The sequence below is a fragment of the Drosophila yakuba genome, chromosome 3L (genome assembly GCF_016746365.2).
Source record: "Drosophila yakuba strain Tai18E2 chromosome 3L, Prin_Dyak_Tai18E2_2.1, whole genome shotgun sequence".
NCBI classification, from domain to species: Eukaryota; Metazoa; Arthropoda; class Insecta; order Diptera; family Drosophilidae; genus Drosophila; species Drosophila yakuba.
The window spans coordinates 9,613,920-9,631,299 of NC_052529.2; the positions used below are offsets into that span (position 1 = coordinate 9,613,920).

A 17,380-nucleotide genomic window follows, 5' to 3' on the forward strand; every position below is an offset into this window, starting at 1 on the left:
GCTGTAAATCGTAACACCGTTTCAAGTTCAAAGTTCAGTAATGAGACACCTGCTCCACTGAACCGCCATGCGCTCGCCATCCGAAGTGGAAAGATAAATTAGCTACAAATTAAACAAATTATATACGCCAGAGAGGCACGCACACAGGCATTGCAAACGGAGGGGAGAATTGTAAATGGTGAAGAAATCTCAAATCTCAGCTGGCGGACAATTAAAAAACGCTTAAATGAAGATCTTTTTCAGTCTGCAAGTGCAGTGCCGCCAGCATGTGATAAGTAAGAGCAAACACTTAATTATGAGAGGGAGATCTATTGTATCGCTTGGCCTCACCTGTATGAGATACATTTTCCGCTTTTTTTTTGTTTTTCGACGCTCCGCACAACGAATGCTAATTATGCAGCATCTGGTGTTGTGATGATGAAGTGGTTACTGTCTTGCTCTACTTGGAATGCAGCTCACTTTTTATGGGTCTGGTGCAATTGCGTTCAATTGGAAATTGGAAACCGAAAAGAAGGCGATCCCGGGTCTTTTTCACTCAATGAAAATCAATTGAAAAACGTTTTCGCTGCGAAAATCTAGAACTTCACTTGAGAGCGAAGCAATTTGCAGCTTTAACTGAGGCGTTCAAACTAAAACGATTGGCCGTGTCTTATTGTACAGTTGTATATAGTCGGGCTATATAAACGCAATTAGTCAGCAGCACGTAAACAACACAAGCTTGAAACAGAAGTGGTAGATATTGAACTCGGTTTCCTTGTGGCAGGTTAATTAACCCGATCGTAAGGGGTAGTACATAAACTTTTTGGAGGGTGTTTTTCTGCTTAACACACTTTGCTTGCTATGGCAATAGGTTCGCAAATGCCTTCACAAGGTGTTCACACCGCACAAAATCGATCAAACAAATAATTTCAAACACGATTGGCCAGCTCAATGTATGGGAACTTGAGCGGTCTTTTGGTATTTCGAGGTTTCTCTTCGATATTTGTTTATGCTTTATTTATTTACACAAATATGTACAATTCGTTGGTTTGTGTTTTTAGTGCGTGGTTAAGTGCATAATTTAGTGTGTTTATTATTTGAATATTATTTAAATATATTAGTTGTTAACGCGTTTGAATGACCATCGGGTCTGTGAGTTGAGCGCGAACTGAATTGAAATTCCGCTGGGCTGTAGATACAAAGCAGCTTGTGGATTGTATCTTATGGATTCCATGCAACCTCATCATGAGGTTCGCTTCGAACATGTTTGAAAATATCTCTGATAACCACCGGATCAGGCAGGTTGCGCCCAATTTGGAATGTTCGGATATGTTCCCAAGATTCCTGGGGCTGCACTTGAAATCGCTTCGACATTTCTTGATGTCACAACTTCGGAATTCCGATTATTCGGGGGATGGAAGGCGCCCACTAGGAATTTAGTTAATTTGTTGATTATTCCGAGCACCGTGGATGGAACTGAAATTGGGCTTAATGAATGCTAAATGGTTTTAATGGGTGAGAGACTAAGGGATGAATACCAGGGAGCGAGAATACGTGGGTTGGTCATGGATGGATCATATGTATTTTCATGATAGTAAACAATACAGAATAATATTTAGTAAATAGTTTTGTCCTCTTAGTGCAAACTTTAGACACCCTTTCGAAATCCGAGATTGCCTTACTCAACCCAAACCCAAAACCTCATAACTATTCATCTCTCCACACCCAGGCGCAAATCTCAGCTTGTGGAACGCATTGCAACAGGTTCGCCGAGCATTAAAAATAAAAGCTGTAGAAATCCGTAAGGCGAAAAAAACGAGACCATAATAATTAATATCGGCCGAGAAACCCACCGAACTCCGCCAAAGGAGAGAAGTGCGTAAGTGAAAAAAAAGAAAAACAGGAAATTGTTCGCAGCAAAAGTTGCGAAATATTTCATAACCTGCCAGCGAAAGATGACAAAACTGCGGATGGATATGCATCTCGTAAAGAAATTTCACCCAAATATAATGACAAAAGTGGAGTCTCGGCCAATAATCGTTCACCCTTGAAATCGACTTGAAAAGCAGCATTCAATTTGCGAAAAATGAAAATAAAAAGGAAACTTGCGGCCAATTTTATTGGCCATGCCTGCCCGATTCTCTGGCATCTTGTGGCACAAATGTGTGGCACCGTGATAAATGCACCGAATAAGACGGCAAAAAATAAAATCAAAATGAGCTAAGAGAAAAAACCTGCAATCAGCAAACGAAAGTGAAACAAAAGCGCCGACGAGCGAGCAAGAGAGTGAAGGGGAAAAGACATCGGGAACGTTCAGCGAAAAACTTGCAATTTCCATTTTAAATACGCAACAACTTTCGGCTAGAGGCAGGCTGCATGCCACAAGGAGTCCACCTCGTTGGACTCCCCGCCCCACCTACAGCTGCTCAGAAACCATAAAGGAAGGGGCGGGAGGCAATGGATCTTAGGACCAGATCCAGGCTTACACTTGGAGGAAGTAACGCGAACAACTTTAGTAAATTTACAGGCATATTAACATTTTTCTAAATATCTTAGTTTTTCTGTATAAAATGAATCGAAACCACTGCATAATTATAATAAGCAACATAACATAATAAACATTTTTCTAAATTTTGTTCATATTACTTCGTTTTTTGTGTATGCATGAACAACAAACGACTTGGGCCGCGAACTCCTTGACTCGCCGATTTGTTGTCTGTGGATCGTCTGGCTCTTGATTGGAGCTGCCCTCCAGGAAGTGGAGAGGAGCAGGAGCAGGCAAGGAAGGCGGTTGGGGAGCCGTAGGAGTCTGGGCTGATTGGCGCTCTTTTGTTGGGTATGTCATCAGCATAAATTTCGCCTCGCATTCATCATAATTTCCATGCATTTAATTTGTGTCATAAATTGTCTGCTTTGGACTCCTAGAGTCTGGACTGAGATTGCAAAAGGGCCTTCCTTCCTTGGCCATAAATGCTGAGATATGAAATCTTCAATTAGTTCTGGGGCGGGAGAGCTTTGCTTTTGCCAAGTTCCCAGCAGGTTCAATGAACGACTGGCATTTTCGCTTTCACTTAAAGCGGCAGGGAAATGGGAAATGCAGGTTCAATGGTCACGCACTTGGCAAAACAGCAGCAGCAGCAGCAGCAACACAAGCTAATTGACATCCCTAGCCGGTGTCTGATTACCCAGCAGATTTTGCAAATGAGCCGGGCAAACATTGGTAAAAACAAGCTCAGGCACTTGAGATACAACGAAATGCATTCGTTAGATACAAAGGTACTGCCATGCAAAGATACAAAGATACAAACACACTCGACGCACGTTTGAATGCTGTGCCGTACGGCGATCAATAACAACAAAAGAGGCAGACAGTCTGCGCCGAGATGGAATCGTTGTTGGCCAGGTTAAAGATCGTTAGGCGCGACAAGGGGTCAGGTAGTAGTAGTGGTGGTAAAGGAGATATGTATGATGGCCACGATAATCAAGGAGTGGAGGGTATCTCAGGTCCGTCTCTGCAGTGCATTTTCCACTTATTTCGCCAGCCGCCTGACCAAATGAGCCAATAATTTCATTGGCCGCGACTGGTGAGCATAATCATGGGTTGCATTGATTGGAAAATCCATTATGAGCCTCGCTTTTTAGACTGCACATGCTAATGGCTCCCTTTTTACGAGCCACTTCCTCGCAGGAACCGGATTACGTAACTCCCCCCCCCCCTAGGGGAAGTCCTAAGTAAACAAATGAACTTGGTTTTTTCATTGACTTACGCAATGATTTCCTTTAACTGCCTATGGCCCAAAAACGATATCGTTGAAACTTACCTGCAAGAAAGGAAGAGGGACAGACAGATGGTATTAGTCATATGGCACAGAAAATATCTATATACGTGGTGTACATGATATGCGTGGAAATGATTAAGCAATTTCCGCTGACATGCCATTTTCCAAATGGACCAGTAGAGAGCGAGAGTGCGGCGATAGCGAAATACATATCTGCAACTGCAATCGATCATAAATCAAGTTTGCTCCATCGATGTTTACGTTCATTCGGTTTATGGCGACAGATTTTGTGGCCAACCGAATGCAGTTAATGGTCAGGAATGTGGCGAAATGTGGCGAAAGGGAACTACCGCTTTAATAGAGAGTTTCGGTTTCGTATCGTATTTACCTGCTGTTTAAGCGAAATCATTAGGAAACTTACTATCAATTACTTGTTTAATTATACAATGGTATACATAGATTACTCAGATATTCAGGGGGTATAATGGACTCAAACATGTATAGTGTTTGGTATAATTTAAGAATCTCTTCCTGTGCAGCCATCTAGTATTGATGAAATATGCAACTATTTTATTTCCTTGCATTTCCCACGCCAATTATCCCTGATCTAACCATGCAGCATCCTTGATGCAATTCCCCTCATTTTCCCACACCTCTATGATGTCTCAACTGGTAGTTCTCAAGGAAAACAAACCGCAGATCATCTGGCACTACGCCTATGAGTTCCACCCCCAAACAACTCAAACACCTGCTGACCTGTGGCGCAATCTTTTTCCACCGATTGATGGATGGGACACTGTCAGGTAGTCGGGGGCATTCACCAATCCAGCAGATACTTTCTGCCACATTGGTGTGAAATCGTTATGTCTGAAGCCGCTCAAAGATATCTCTTTGAGGCGTTTTTGGAGCCCATCAGACAGACTCTGCGCCAAGTTCAATGGACGTTCGTTGGCAGACGCAGAAAAGGGTCTCCTTTTTTGTTTCTTCAATTTTATGGACAGTTAAACAATTATATTTGGTATTTACAGCCCGCCAGACGACCATACAAAATACGCCATGAGAAAGATGATGCAATGCGGCAATCGACCAGCAACTTGCGATCAAAAAAAGGAGGAGGAGATGGCTTCAATCCAAGGAGCCGACCGGCGACAATCTGCCACTTGGCACTTTCGATTTTCGCTTTCGCAGTAAAATGAAAACATTTTGTTGCATTTTTCCAGCTGGTCACGTAACGAGACACCCAGCCAACCAACTGACCATTAAGAAATTCTCGAGGATTGGGTGCTGCAATGGTTGAGTATTTGGGACTTGAGCAACTGCACCCAATCGAGCTGCCACGCCCGGGCGGCATAAATCACAAGTGAAAAGTGCAGCCCAGTGTTGGCATCGCCATTCCATGGTGTGTGCATAAATTTTATCGGGCGTTTTATATCAGCACCTCGACGGCGAAACTAGAAGACAATGCGCAATCCGCCTAAATATAGCCCAGACTTTGAGTCCGTTCGTCATGCCAGATGCAATCTAAATGAGAACTGACTCCCGCCCCGGATCGACAGCACGTTCAGATCTCAAGTTATGATGGGTTATAGTTGGGAAAAACTATGAACGCTCTTTACAATATACACTGCTGTGCTGCAAAAAGTAATTAACAAATTTATTTGGAAGCTTAGAATATAGCACAATGATCCAACGAAATTTTGTTGGTTTCTTTTGGAAATAAATATAGTTCCTCGATGAAATCTTGAAATTTAGATATTCATCCAGAAGAGTAATCCACCTTCACCTACTGCCTTGGAATCTGCCCTACCCAAAGCCATGTCCATTAAACCTTGCGCATGTCTCGTAGAACGTACGCATCGATATGAAAAGACAGCAAAGTACGTTTGAATATTTAGGAAACAAAAAAAATCAAGATTTACCACTGCAGCTGCTGGTTTTGATTTTTATTTTAATTTTTTTATGAGCTTTATGCATGTATTTTTATGAAATCCGTGGTTTGTAGGTGCGCTCCGTTGTTGTTATTTCTGGTTTTGGTTTTTCTTGACGATTTAGGTTCATTTGTAAAATGCTCACGTGCCACGATTTCTTGTTTGCTTAGACAAAGTTGTGAAAAAAATAAAATGTATACATATATGTGGAAAATAGTGAAAAGAATGCCATGGAGTGGCACGTTTCGGGTTGAACGCAGTTCGAGAAATTTGTTTGCCTATTTTATGTTAATTCCTATGACGGACCCTAATCCGCGACTTGCATCCTATGGCCCATTGCCAATCCTTGACGTCTGACGAGGGGTGTGTCGCTCGCAGTGGTTGCAAATTAATTGCCAACTTATATGCAAATATCATAATCACCATTCTTCAATTCAAATTACATGGCGCAGCACATAACGATCGTGTATTCCAGGGCTCTCGACTCCATCCATGCAAATTCAATTTGATCTTTTCTGTATTTCTGTAAAGGAACGAAAAACAAGGCGCGAAACGATTTCCCAACCCACGCAGCAATATCGTAAAGCAGCAAACGTGTTTGCATGTGAACTTGAATGAAATGCCAAGCTCGAATTGGGTTACAGACAATTGCCCGCCCGTAATTATACCAAAAGCCCACAGAGCCCCAAACAATCTTGTCCCCATATGCTGACAGCCGGATTGATTGCTCGCCCAGGTTTTTTGGGATCTGAAGAGCAGCGGGGAGATCAGGCTAATAAGCGGGCAAATTGGGGAGAAACCTCCGAGCATTATGGCATTTTAAACGGAGCTGAACGAAAGAATGCCAGCTGAAAGCCAGAAATGTCGATCATTTGCTTGCGAAGGCATTTGCTGTATGTTTGGACCACTAGGACAGTAGGATACAAAACTAATCTGATCTTCTACGAAACTATGGTCACCAGAAATGGAAACAAAAATCGATCAAAGAGAAAACTTCTTCATTTAATCCAGTAGAACCGGGCCGAGAATCAATCTGTTAAGCTAACGAAATAGCGAAGATCATTTATCATAATCAGCTGAAAACAAACAGAAATCTTAAATGTGCTTTGGCCCAAAGCAAAGTCATTAAGTTGTCTAAAGTCTAACGCATTAACTTCTCATCCTAAGATGGTCTAAAATTTGATTAGTGTAAAATCTAGTCCAAAACGTAGTAATAGTGCTCCAAAATTAACAAATTCATAATCAAATTTGATATGCCGAATGTTAATTTGTATCAATTTGCGGCAGACCGCGGAATGAAGAAAGAAACTACTATTTTTCCAGTTTTTCGCCAGCCACGCCAAATCAATCAAACCTTAGCAGTCGCACATGGAGCAAAACAATCAAAGCATTATCGCAAAAAAAAAAAAACGGCGGGCTGCAAAAACCAAAAAAGAAAAGATTAATGAACAGAAATGTACATTAAATTGGTTGGCCCGACGCACACGGACTTTCACTTTCCACCGAATGGGGCAAGAAAAACCAATAGGGCAACGAAATTTATAGTTGGGAAACTATCCATCAGATACTACGGGTATACTTGACCCATTAAGACCCAAACAAGCACACGCAATGCAAAACGCATTCAGATATCGCTTGTTGTCCCTGGCAATTGTTTTAATTGGATTGTTTATTGGGTGAATGGGGGTGGTTGCCATGCGCCCAGCGGGTTGGCCTATCTTTTTCCGACCTCGATGTCCGCGAAATTGAGTCAACCCATGTTGCCCCCTTGTACTGACCCAGTTCACCATATTTCATGCTCAATTTTACTCTTTCAGGGTCACGTAAAACCAAGCCGACTAACTAAAAGTGTTTCTTATTTTTGCAACATTCCCCAAGGCCTTCCTATATCGCCACTGATGTCGTCAGATCTGTGGATTATTTTAGGTATCCCGCTGTTGTTTGTCCATTCTATATCTGTCTGTCGGTCTGTCTAGTAAATTAATGTCTAGCTAGGAATTCTTTCTGCACAATTTATTTAAAGACAGTTTTTAAAATCTCTATGAGAACTTTTTAAAATATTGTTGGGGTTTTCTTATGGGACGCAGGAAAAGTCTTTATCCAACAATATATATAGAGAGAAGTTGCGATTCAAAGGAATTCACTTAAGTTTTCGATAGATCATAGCTACGTTCTGCAGTAAATTTTTTTGTAAAGCAATGCTCTTTTAAGAGAACCCATGTTCTTTATGTTTAATTTGGTGACCACTTCCGAAGATCATTGTACTGATCAAGAGTAAATTTACGATTTTAATACAGCTCGTTATAGCAAGAATTTCTACGCATTTCATTAATCTTGGTCGACGTCTCATTATCGCCGACTTGACCGTTTTCTCTGTCTCGGCCAGACAATTTTTCATATTTCAACGAGCTAAAATTACGCGTCTTATCGTAAAGGAACCCTGATATTATATAGCTATTGAATACAGTCCGAGTGCTATCCCCAACAATCTGTCACAATTTATTTTAACACTTGCTCCCCCATGTCGTTACTCTGTCGGCCGAAAAACAAATTGTATTTGTTTCGGTTTATATTCGGCGATTGTTTTTTGGGATTTTCTCTGAAAACATTTCGGTGACGGAAGTGCGCGTGTCAGCGCGACGCCATTTAAGCCAAAAAATGAATATGGCTATATAATGTGTATTTAACGATTCGGAAAACAGACGAAAAAGCAGGCGGTGCATTAATATTTCAGACGCGTTTTGAACGCGCAAATCTGCGACGCCCTCGAGTCGCCAAATCCTGACTTGCATTGGGAATCGGAACGCCGTTTAATTTCCCAATATAGAAATCGCAATATCGGCAAACAGTAGCACATATATGTGGATATTCACATATAGAGAATATATAAACCAGCCGGCCATCAACTAAACGGCCCATGGCCTGCATAAACAATTTGACGTCAATTCGAATGGAAAGAGAACAGAACAGAAGTATCTGACTTCGAAATCAAGCAAAATCAAAATAAACCTAATGAGCCGCATGTATTTTCATATCTGCGCCACACTCTGTGTCAGGAAATAAATCAAAAAGCTCATGGAAAGAAACCATTTAAAGCAAAATTATATGCTCCAAAGAAAGCCGGCATTTTGTTTGCTCATAGTCTGGTCATAGAATTTACGACCGAACTATCTGTGGGACTTGAAATTGCACTCAACCCTTATGGAGAATGACTCAACTATCCGACAATCAACCAACCACCGATGAGCCAAAGGGCGTCTTTTGTTGGCCAGCTTGCCAAGTTGCAATGGGCAACATTGAAAAATAAGTATGCAAAGAGCAAAATATTTAGTCGCTGACCCTTAAAAAGCGATATTTGACATTTGTGCTCAAAATATACATTTAACGAGTGCCGCAAGGCAAAGTGAAAGTACAAAAGAGCATTTGAAATACTCTACAATTCATAGCAACGATGGCGAGTCTGGTTCATGGTGGAAAATAGTGTATTTATTATATGTTTCTCGAACCTAGATATTCAAATTTATTAGTTTATGATGCTTCCAGAACAGCAGGAATGATATACAACCTTACCTATTCCACTATAGCCTAAACTTTGAAGAGAAATGATGTGGAGCATCGATTCATTCATATTAGGAGAACGAATGAGTTTAGTTTGAATACATATATCTTATTTTTGGGGGGCCTTAATTGCCGACGAACTGATCCATTTTTAGAGGAAAACTATTGGAAAAACACACGCCAGCGGCGAACGGCTGAGGTGGAAAACGATTCAGAAGATGCGGCTGCCAAATAGATACAAGTTGCCAGCGCATACAGTAGATACAGATTTGAATCCGAATCCGAATCTGAATGTGAATCATGATGGACGCACACAAGTGGACCTCGGCCACACCTCCCCACCTCAGTTGATGTAATAGTCGGTCCAACGGATGTGCTGAAATGTTTATAAACAAACAAGGAAATTGCACGGAGAGAAAAGGAGCATATAGATCTTGGAAAGTTTAAAATAGATTCATGGATTTAAAATATCAAAAATGATAAATATTTTAAACAATGCTTAGTTGAGTTAGTAAACTGTCTGCAGGAGAGAAGTGGGAGGGGATGAATAACTTTCAAAAGAAATGTGGGTTGACTTCAACTTACACTTATTGCGCGAACTGTCAAGCATTTACATGACGAGCTTCATCATTCCAGAACAGAAAGTTGGGCGATATTTCTGCGCTTCGTTTGGGGTTGGCCTTTCAAGTAGGTTTGTTTAGGCCGCTCACGTTGTCACAGAAACCGCAGTCAGTGGGGGGTTAAGTACAAAGAAGGGTCCGAGGGGCACGGCCGAGGTGCCGAAGTATGTTAGAAAGTAAAACGCGCGCAAAACAAATGCCACTATATTGATTAGTGGAAAGAAACACAGGAACACACGCGTGTTACCGGCGAAGTTAACCGGAGTCGTTAGCCTTATTCTTTTACTATTTGTTGTGACAGCTTGCTGTCTGCACTTCGTTGCTGTTGTTGTGACTGTGGGCAATCCAATTAGCCAGTAAAGATGCCGCCGTAACAATCAGATAATGGCAATACCCCAAGATATTCACGATAGATATCTCAAAACGCTTGTACACCAACGAAAAATTGCTGAAATATCTTTGGGATTATTTCGATTCGGAACCCAAAGCGATTTGCATAGAATTTGGGATAGAAACGCGTGGAAAGCCACCGAAGACCGCGACGGAAAAGCGGAAAACGCGAGGGAAAACGCGATGCGACCGGGAACACAACCAAAGCAGAACTGAATGGCCAGTGGAGGAATCCAATGGCCAACAAATTCTGAGGCGATCCCTGAGTGAGAGCTTTTCTCTCACTCGGCATGGGTGGAAAACTGAGGAAAAGTCGGAAAATGCTATTTTAGCCCACGCCGGAAAACCACTCAAAGAGCCAAAGCATAATGAAGAAATTATGTGTGAACATTTCGACTGAACAATTTGTTTACAACGATTTTTGGCTGGAAGGCGCGCCGGCGTTCAGCGGTTGAAAGTGAAATGGCAATTGGCGAGTTATTTTTAAAAGAAATTTCCCGGAAATATATTTCAGAAAAATTTATGAAATATGCAGAATATATAGAAAACTTCAAACATAAAACTTAAAAACTTAAGATTAAGTTGCCCCTCCAAAGCATATTTTATGTTCAACAAGCTTTAATTAAGAACTCATTTCTTTTAACTGTTATGTTCGATGTTCGAACATTTGGTAAACTACATACTCCGCCCTCGTACATAAGTCCAAATAAAATACGTGAAATACGGTAAAACGTGTAATGGCTAAACTTATAACGGTAAATATTAATGGCGGCTTACACCTACGCATGTACATACCTTGAACAGTGCAGCTGGAACTCAGGACCTTACGCCCACTCCATAAGCAAACAACAGCTGTTGCAGGATACCCGCCTTCGCTTTTATCAATGTATCGCCTTTCTTGCATTAAAATTGACATCTGGATATTTCTTCGTCGTTTTAAACCCGAAAAACACGAATTTTCTTTTTTTATTTGCCGGTGACACACACATACACGCACGCACTGTCGAAAACACAAGCACTCGCGCAAGTAAACAGTTGCATTTTGCCGGCTGCATTTGTTGTTGACGCCGACAGATAAATAATGGAATATGAATAAATTGCGCTGAAAACTTACCTGTAGTATGGCTAATACCGAGCGGTGTTTACCTTAATCGATGCTTAGTTAACTACTTAATATCTCTTAAATTAATTAATCACAACTATCACACCGGTTTTAATTACGCGCCTTTAGCACTTCAATTACTTCGTTGACTTTGGCGCGAATTCTTCTAAAAAAAGACGGTGGGATGGCATAGGCACTGCCCATACACACGCGAAATGCACTTTTTATGATTTATAGCTTCTTTGTTTTCTTTTTATTATTTATTGTTAAACGAAAGCTAAAATTTGGCATTTGTTTGGCGCCGTTGCCAGATAGATTGTGGTTAGTCATATGGTGAGGTGGCTGCCAGACTGCGTAAGCAGCCCACTTTTTAGTGTTGGCAAACGGCGGTATTCAATCCCTGTTTGGCAACGCCATACAGAAACACATTTCGTTTGCAACTAAAGAGGATTTTTAAATTTTCTTTTAAATAACTTGGTGTAAAAACTTGGTGTTTGAAAGATACGCTTCCGAAATGGCCCGCACTGAACTGGAGAAGAAGACCAAGCGCCAGGGCAAGAAACGCAAGCACGAGGTAGCCGAGAACGCTGAGCATGCGGCCAGCGACGACGAGGTGGCCAACAAAAGTCTGATTCTAGCGCCACAGGTAGATCAACAGGAGGCTCTAACAGGTGGATTTCAGATTAAATCTATATTAGCTACGTGTAACATACCCCATATTCGCAGATAAACCCGCCAAGAGAAGGCAAAAAGGAGCAGAGGACTCAGCCTCAAAAAAACGCAGCAAGAAAAACCAAGCAGAGGAGCAGGTGGCCACCAGTGGAAGCGAGGAGAGTCTTCCACAGAAGCCTCACAAAAGAAAACAGGTTCAGGAAGCAAACGGAAACAAAAAGCTAAAACGCAGTAAAAAGCAGGAATCCAACTCGGAGGAAGACGACGACGAGGAGGATTCCCAACCCACAGCAGCCCAACTAAAAGAAGCAGCTCGTCCGGAAAACGCTAATGCAGTGGTTACCGTGCGTCAAAAGAAGAAGCAGAAGCACCAGCAGCGTCTCGAAGCCCAAAGGAGTCAGAACTCCAACAAAGAAGCCAAAGTTAACAAGGAATACCTTCTAAAATGGAAGGAATCCCGCCAGGAGTGGAAGTTCAATAAACTGCGGCAGATTTCCATTCAACAAACCGCCTTTGATGAGGAGAAACTGGATGAGGAGCTGTGGCCAACTGCTCTGGAGTATTTGGCCAGTTCCCAAGGAGCAGCGCGCTCAAAGATCAGTCAGTTGGCCGAGGAGGTGATACAGAAACTGGACAAGGAGGGCGAAAAGCTGGAAGACGAGGCGGAAAGGCAGAAGCTTATCGAATCCACGCGGTACCAGCGGGCACGCGATCTCCTCCAAAGCTTCGACTAGATTATTATGTTAGTTGTTACTCTTTGCCTTAGAAATAAATGACACATGCCTATTTTACAAAAACATGTTCTTCTTTCTTATAACTTTGCTCTACAGTATCCCCGATGCAAAACGACGTCTTTAAGAACATAGAAAACATTTTTCTCCTAAAGTAAAATATTATTTTACAAGTTGATAAGGTCGCATTATAACTTTACTTATATTTAAAGGTCTACATAGGCCAACAGTTTGTCTATGTGATCGACTCGTTGCTGCAGAAGCTGCCGATCCTCATCCTTCAGCTTAAGTTTGTCCAGCTGATCCTCTTTTAGAAGAAAATGCTGCAGGAAGAGCCGAACACTTTGCTTGAACTGCTGCAGCTTGGTGTTTTTGGCCACCCTTTCGAACGTCTGATAAATCTCCCTCTCGTCATTCGCCAAAAGTAACCTGACCATTACCTCCTTCATAAAGTAAAAGCTGAGTTTGTCCAGCTGCATAAAGTCCACCACTTTGAGCACTGAGAGCTGCAGACCAGCAGCTAGGATTACTTGCTGCAGAAAGCTAGCCAGATTGCGAATCTGCGACTTGGAAAGCTTTTCAATGTCATTGATTCTGTCCCAGCTGGCAAACTGGAAAGCCAGTTGGTATTTTCTGTTGAACTGACAGAATTTAAGGGCCAAGTGAGCGTAGTAAGGGTTAGCACGCTTCTCATTCAGAGCGCAATGGATGATCACGTAGGCCACCGCTCGCTGATCCTTCAGAGCCAAATGCAGTATCTTCTCGAAGGCGTCCACATAATCGGCGGCACTCATGATGATGCAGAAGATATTCCTCCTTTCAGCTGTGTTCATCTGCTGCTTTCTGGCCAGCTCCAGTAGCTGGTCCGCAAAACCGCCATTTGCAGACTTTGATGAGTTCTTATCCTGCTTTTGCTTGGCGGAACCCATCTCATCCAGATTTCCCGTCCAAGCAGAGCCCACAATCCACCATTTACCCACTTTATCAGCACGCAGGAGATCCTCCAGTGTTATGTTCAGAGTCACCACGTAGCGATCATTTTTCAGCATAGCCTTGAGACGCTTTCGCAGATTCTCTGCCAACTCGGGATCATACTGGGGCAGCTTTTGCATATTGTTGTTTTTAACAGCATTCAGAATATCAACCATGAAACGCAGGCGGGGATTCTCTTTCAGTTCAAGTGGGGCACTGGCAATCTGCGATTGAACTCTTTGCATCATGGTCTTAAATGCCAGTGGATCGTCCTTGCGCAGTCGGAAGCCAATGGACTGGAAAATCAGCAAAAGGCACTCCACGCTCTTCTCGCAAAGCTGGTCTGCCAATTTGCCTATAAGCTCCATCAGCAAACTCAGCTCGTAGATCTTGAAGAGGTACATGTAGCAGAGGACCAGTACTAGGTTATTCAACTGCTTATCCTCCACCTCCAGGCTAGCGATGTTCTTGACGTAACCATCGAATAACTCCACAAAAGTCTGCAGGAAATGAGCTCCAATCTCGCTGCCAACCTGGGCATGTAGGTAAGCTAACAACACCATGTGTTCCTGCACCATTCGCTCGTTGGTTCGCGTAGCGCCGAGAAGTGCTTCGCGAATTAACCTGGTTAGAGTCTCGTTCATGTTGTAGCGGGAGTTTTTCATGTATAGCTCCTCGATACCAGCAGCAATCTTGTGTAGATTTGCTTCTGACAAACGATTGAGTAGACCCTTGCTTTGCTTTAGTAGGCGAGCTAGTATCTCTGCCTGCTTTTCACTAGATCCCGCGCTGGCAGCCATCAAGGCTCGCTGATGTGGAGGTATGTACTTCTGACCGGCGGCTGAGGCCTCCAGTTCCACGGGATCAGGCAGGATGTTTCCCTCGGCATCGCGTTTGCGTCCGTAGATGTCCTCTTTAACTGTTAATAATTGGTTAATTATATAAACACCTCTCTGTATATGTACTCACTTTTAGGTTCATTCTCTTCCGGCTCCGAATCCTCCTCGCTTTGTTCTTCTTCTCCGCTTAGTTCTTCATCATCATCTTCACCCTGAGAGCCGCTGTCATCTTCTGGGAAGTTATCCATGGGCTCATCCCTATCCTCCTCCTCCTCTTCATCATCGCTCCACATTCCCGCCTCTTCCTTTTCTTGTTGCTCCTTCAGCTTTTTCTTGCGTTCCTGCTTCTCCTCCCACTTCTGCTTTTCCTTCTCGTCATCCAGGACAAAGTCGAGCAGATAGTCCAGGCCATCGTTGAACATCTTTCGCACCAAACGGTTTTTGTCCTTGGATTTGTTGAGTTTCAGCTTCTTTTCCAGCTTGTTGATCTCGCGATCCTCTTCCTCGTTCTCTATGCGGAGTTGCTTGAGTCGCTGCTTCTTGGACTTGCTCTCCAGTTCCCTTTGTTGGCGTAGTTCCTTCCGCCTGACCGCCTCCCCATCCTGTCTTTGGATGGCGCCTCCTTGCGTTTTCTTCAACTTCTTTCCCAATGGTTCGTAAACTTCCACCTTTTCGCGTACTGGCATCAGCGCATCCACCTCCGCATCACTGAAATCCGAATCTATGGACTCGTCATCGTCGCTGTCTATTTCCCCGGACAAAAGTTGCTCCTTGGGTATTTCATCTGGATTAATTATTTTCGCCTTTTTGCTCCTTTTCTTCTTCTTGTTTTTGCCCAGCAGCGACTGCGCTGCCAACGCCTCTGCCGCCGCCGCCACGCGCTGTGTACCGTTGGTTTTGCCGGCAAAATAAAGTCGTTTATTTTGTTTTTTGACCTCCGACTTCTGCTTTCTCTGCTCCTTGCGGGTTAATGGTTTAGCTTTGGCCTCCTTCTTCTTTATTTTTGCCATTTTGGACGGCATATACAGGAGATTTCAGGCCGGGCGCATTTAACAATTGTTGTGATTGTCAATCAGCTGTTTCAAAATAAGTGTTGGACAACCCACGTGCTTTGACACGGGTGTAGGGAAGAAAAACTGTATTTAAAAAGGGTACACAATTATATTATTGTTTTTTTAAACCTTTTACAATGTTGAATATTTTAAAGTTGATACAATAATAAGTTAAATATTTTTTTCACTGTTAAGTAAAAGTTAGCAATCTTACTTGATGGCAAGTCGACCCCTTTGCTACGCCTGTGTTCGCCCGAAGCCTTTTGCCTTTTTTAGTGCATTTTATAACCGCACAACAATTAATTTAATTTTTTGATTCTTGAATAAGAATCACATATTCTGAGCCACCATGTCCACGAGATGGTATCCCATCTACCAGCGCGGCAATCCGCAGCTGCGAGTTTTCCTGCCCAACTTCTGGATGAAGCTAATCCGGCCCACGGAGGAGCAGCCGCCCAATGTGGTCACCTTTTCGGTGTCCATGGAGATGACCAAGTACGATGTGCGTAGCTACCTGGAGAAGATCTATAAGCTGCCAGTGGTAGATGTTCGTACTCGGATTGCCTTGGGGGAGACCAAGAAGGATCAGACCTACGGATACATCACCAAAAAAGACGACGTGAAGCTGGCTTATGTAACATTGGTATGAATTCTACAAATCCACTAATTTAATAGATATTCCTCATGATATTTTTACATTTCAGCCCAGGGAAGAGTCCTTTGTCTTCCCCGACTTCTTCTCTGAAAAGGCTGAGAAGCAGGCCCAAGAGGAAAAGTCGCTGGATGAATCGAAAGCCGGTTTCCGCAGATTTCTGGACAGAAACAAGAAGCGACCGGGCACTCCAGGCTGGTTTTCCATTTAGTTTTTAGTCTGTAATCTTAGTACTCTTCCTTTCAACGGGTATATAAACATTTATTTCGAAAGTCCGAATTAACCTAAAGCTCAGCTTTATTTGTGAGGAGGTCAACCTCCATTTTTTGGGGATTTCTTGGGTATTACTTGGCCTGCTTGACGGCGGCGGCGACCCAGGCGCGGATTTTGTCCTCATCCTGAAGGCCCACCATGCGCTGCACCTCCTTGCCGTTTTGCAGCACCACTAGGACGGGCACAGCGGCCACATCGTAGTCCAAAGCCAGTTCGCTGTGCTCATCTATGTCCACTTTAGCCAGCTTGATGGAACCGGCCTGTTCACCCACAATACTTTCAATTCGCGGGGTCAGCAGCTTGCAGGGATTGCACCATCTGTTATATTACAATATATACATTAATATGCCATGTTTTAAGATAGGAAAATTAAAATTACGTTGCAAAGAAGTCCACAATCACGGGCTGCTGACTGTTCTTTACTTTTTTGTCGAAGTCCTCGGCGCTCTGGACTTTGAAGATCTCCTGTCGCGGCGCAGAAACTGACAACATGCGAATTTGCTGGCCGCTAACCAGACGACGCGACGTCTGTCCCAGGAGGTTAATAATCTGTCGCTGCATGGCTTATTTTCTATAATTTTTCTGTGCAAAATTGTTCAGCAATTGATTGCAAAATAATGACAAGAGAATCACAGCAACAACAATACGGGGCAGAGTTGCCAGATAGCATTGTAATGCCAAAAAATGTGTGTACACATTGTCAATAAAACTGTTACTTTCCAGTCACTGTTTTTAATGTCATAAGAATTTATTGTATGGTATTTAATGTTAAATAATTGCATTAGTGTTATAGATTATATGGGGTTTTAACTTTATTACGTGTACATAATTAA

The 17,380-nt window shown here is 42.8% G+C and overlaps 5 protein-coding genes across 14 annotated transcripts in view; 2 read left to right on the forward strand and 3 right to left on the reverse strand.

Moving 5' to 3' along the window:
• Positions 1–10,432, reverse strand: part of LOC6533506 (supervillin) — a 115,204-nt gene extending 104,772 nt beyond the window's left edge. For 3 of the 10 annotated variants that reach the window (XM_039374400.2, XM_039374396.2, XM_039374395.2), the window contains exon 1: positions 331–1,130. In XM_039374400.2, the coding sequence (XP_039230334.1) occupies positions 331–345 (15 nt within the window). In that variant the 5' untranslated portion in view covers positions 346–1,130. Of the gene's footprint in view, positions 1–330; positions 1,135–9,829 lie in introns of those variants that run through there. The other 7 variants (XM_015194609.2, XM_039374401.2, XM_015194610.2 and 4 more) reach the window with 5 other exon arrangements.
• A 1,315-nt stretch (positions 10,433–11,747) lies between these two features.
• Positions 11,748–12,825, forward strand: LOC6533510 (uncharacterized protein C7orf50 homolog). The gene is made up of 2 exons (XM_002094185.3): positions 11,748–12,027; positions 12,083–12,825. Exons 1-2 carry the CDS (start codon positions 11,871–11,873, stop codon positions 12,760–12,762), a joined length of 837 nt encoding a protein of 278 aa, XP_002094221.1. The 5' UTR covers positions 11,748–11,870; the 3' UTR covers positions 12,763–12,825.
• LOC6533511 (nucleolar MIF4G domain-containing protein 1 homolog) lies at positions 12,815–15,654 on the reverse strand. Its single transcript, XM_002094186.4, has 2 exons — positions 14,701–15,654; positions 12,815–14,650 (listed from the first exon to the last, which is right to left on the reverse strand). Exons 1-2 carry the CDS (start codon positions 15,590–15,592, stop codon positions 12,966–12,968), a joined length of 2,577 nt encoding a protein of 858 aa, XP_002094222.2. The 5' UTR covers positions 15,593–15,654; the 3' UTR covers positions 12,815–12,965.
• A 225-nt stretch (positions 15,655–15,879) lies between these two features.
• On the forward strand, positions 15,880–16,563 carry LOC6533512 (39S ribosomal protein L23, mitochondrial). Its single transcript, XM_002094187.4, has 2 exons — positions 15,880–16,265; positions 16,327–16,563. The coding sequence occupies exons 1-2, from the start codon at positions 15,972–15,974 to the stop codon at positions 16,483–16,485; spliced, it is 453 nt and encodes a 150-aa protein (XP_002094223.1). The 5' UTR covers positions 15,880–15,971; the 3' UTR covers positions 16,486–16,563.
• LOC6533513 (thioredoxin, mitochondrial) lies at positions 16,515–17,191 on the reverse strand. The gene is made up of 2 exons (XM_002094188.4): positions 16,927–17,191; positions 16,515–16,865 (listed from the first exon to the last, which is right to left on the reverse strand). Exons 1-2 carry the CDS (start codon positions 17,106–17,108, stop codon positions 16,619–16,621), a joined length of 429 nt encoding a protein of 142 aa, XP_002094224.1. The 5' UTR covers positions 17,109–17,191; the 3' UTR covers positions 16,515–16,618.
• Positions 17,192–17,380: the final 189 nt, after the last annotated feature.

What these genes read in the sequence shown, in the direction of transcription:
- LOC6533510 (XM_002094185.3), top strand. Translation starts at nt 11,871, where the DNA reads ATGGCCCGCACTGAACTGGAGAAGAAGACCAAGCGCCAGGGCAAGAAA. An exon ending in TCAACAGGAGGCTCTAACAG is followed by an intron (nt 12,028 to 12,082) that starts GTGGATTTCAGA and finishes CCATATTCGCAG; the next exon opens with ATAAACCCGCCAAGAGAAGG.
- LOC6533511 (XM_002094186.4), bottom strand. Translation starts at nt 15,592, where the DNA reads ATGCCGTCCAAAATGGCAAAAATAAAGAAGAAGGAGGCCAAAGCTAAA. An exon ending in GGAAGAGAATGAACCTAAAA is followed by an intron (nt 14,651 to 14,700) that starts GTGAGTACATAT and finishes AATTATTAACAG; the next exon opens with TTAAAGAGGACATCTACGGA.
- LOC6533512 (XM_002094187.4), top strand. Translation starts at nt 15,972, where the DNA reads ATGTCCACGAGATGGTATCCCATCTACCAGCGCGGCAATCCGCAGCTG. An exon ending in AGCTGGCTTATGTAACATTG is followed by an intron (nt 16,266 to 16,326) that starts GTATGAATTCTA and finishes TTTACATTTCAG; the next exon opens with CCCAGGGAAGAGTCCTTTGT.
- LOC6533513 (XM_002094188.4), bottom strand. Translation starts at nt 17,108, where the DNA reads ATGCAGCGACAGATTATTAACCTCCTGGGACAGACGTCGCGTCGTCTG. An exon ending in ATTGTGGACTTCTTTGCAAC is followed by an intron (nt 16,866 to 16,926) that starts GTAATTTTAATT and finishes GTAATATAACAG; the next exon opens with ATGGTGCAATCCCTGCAAGC.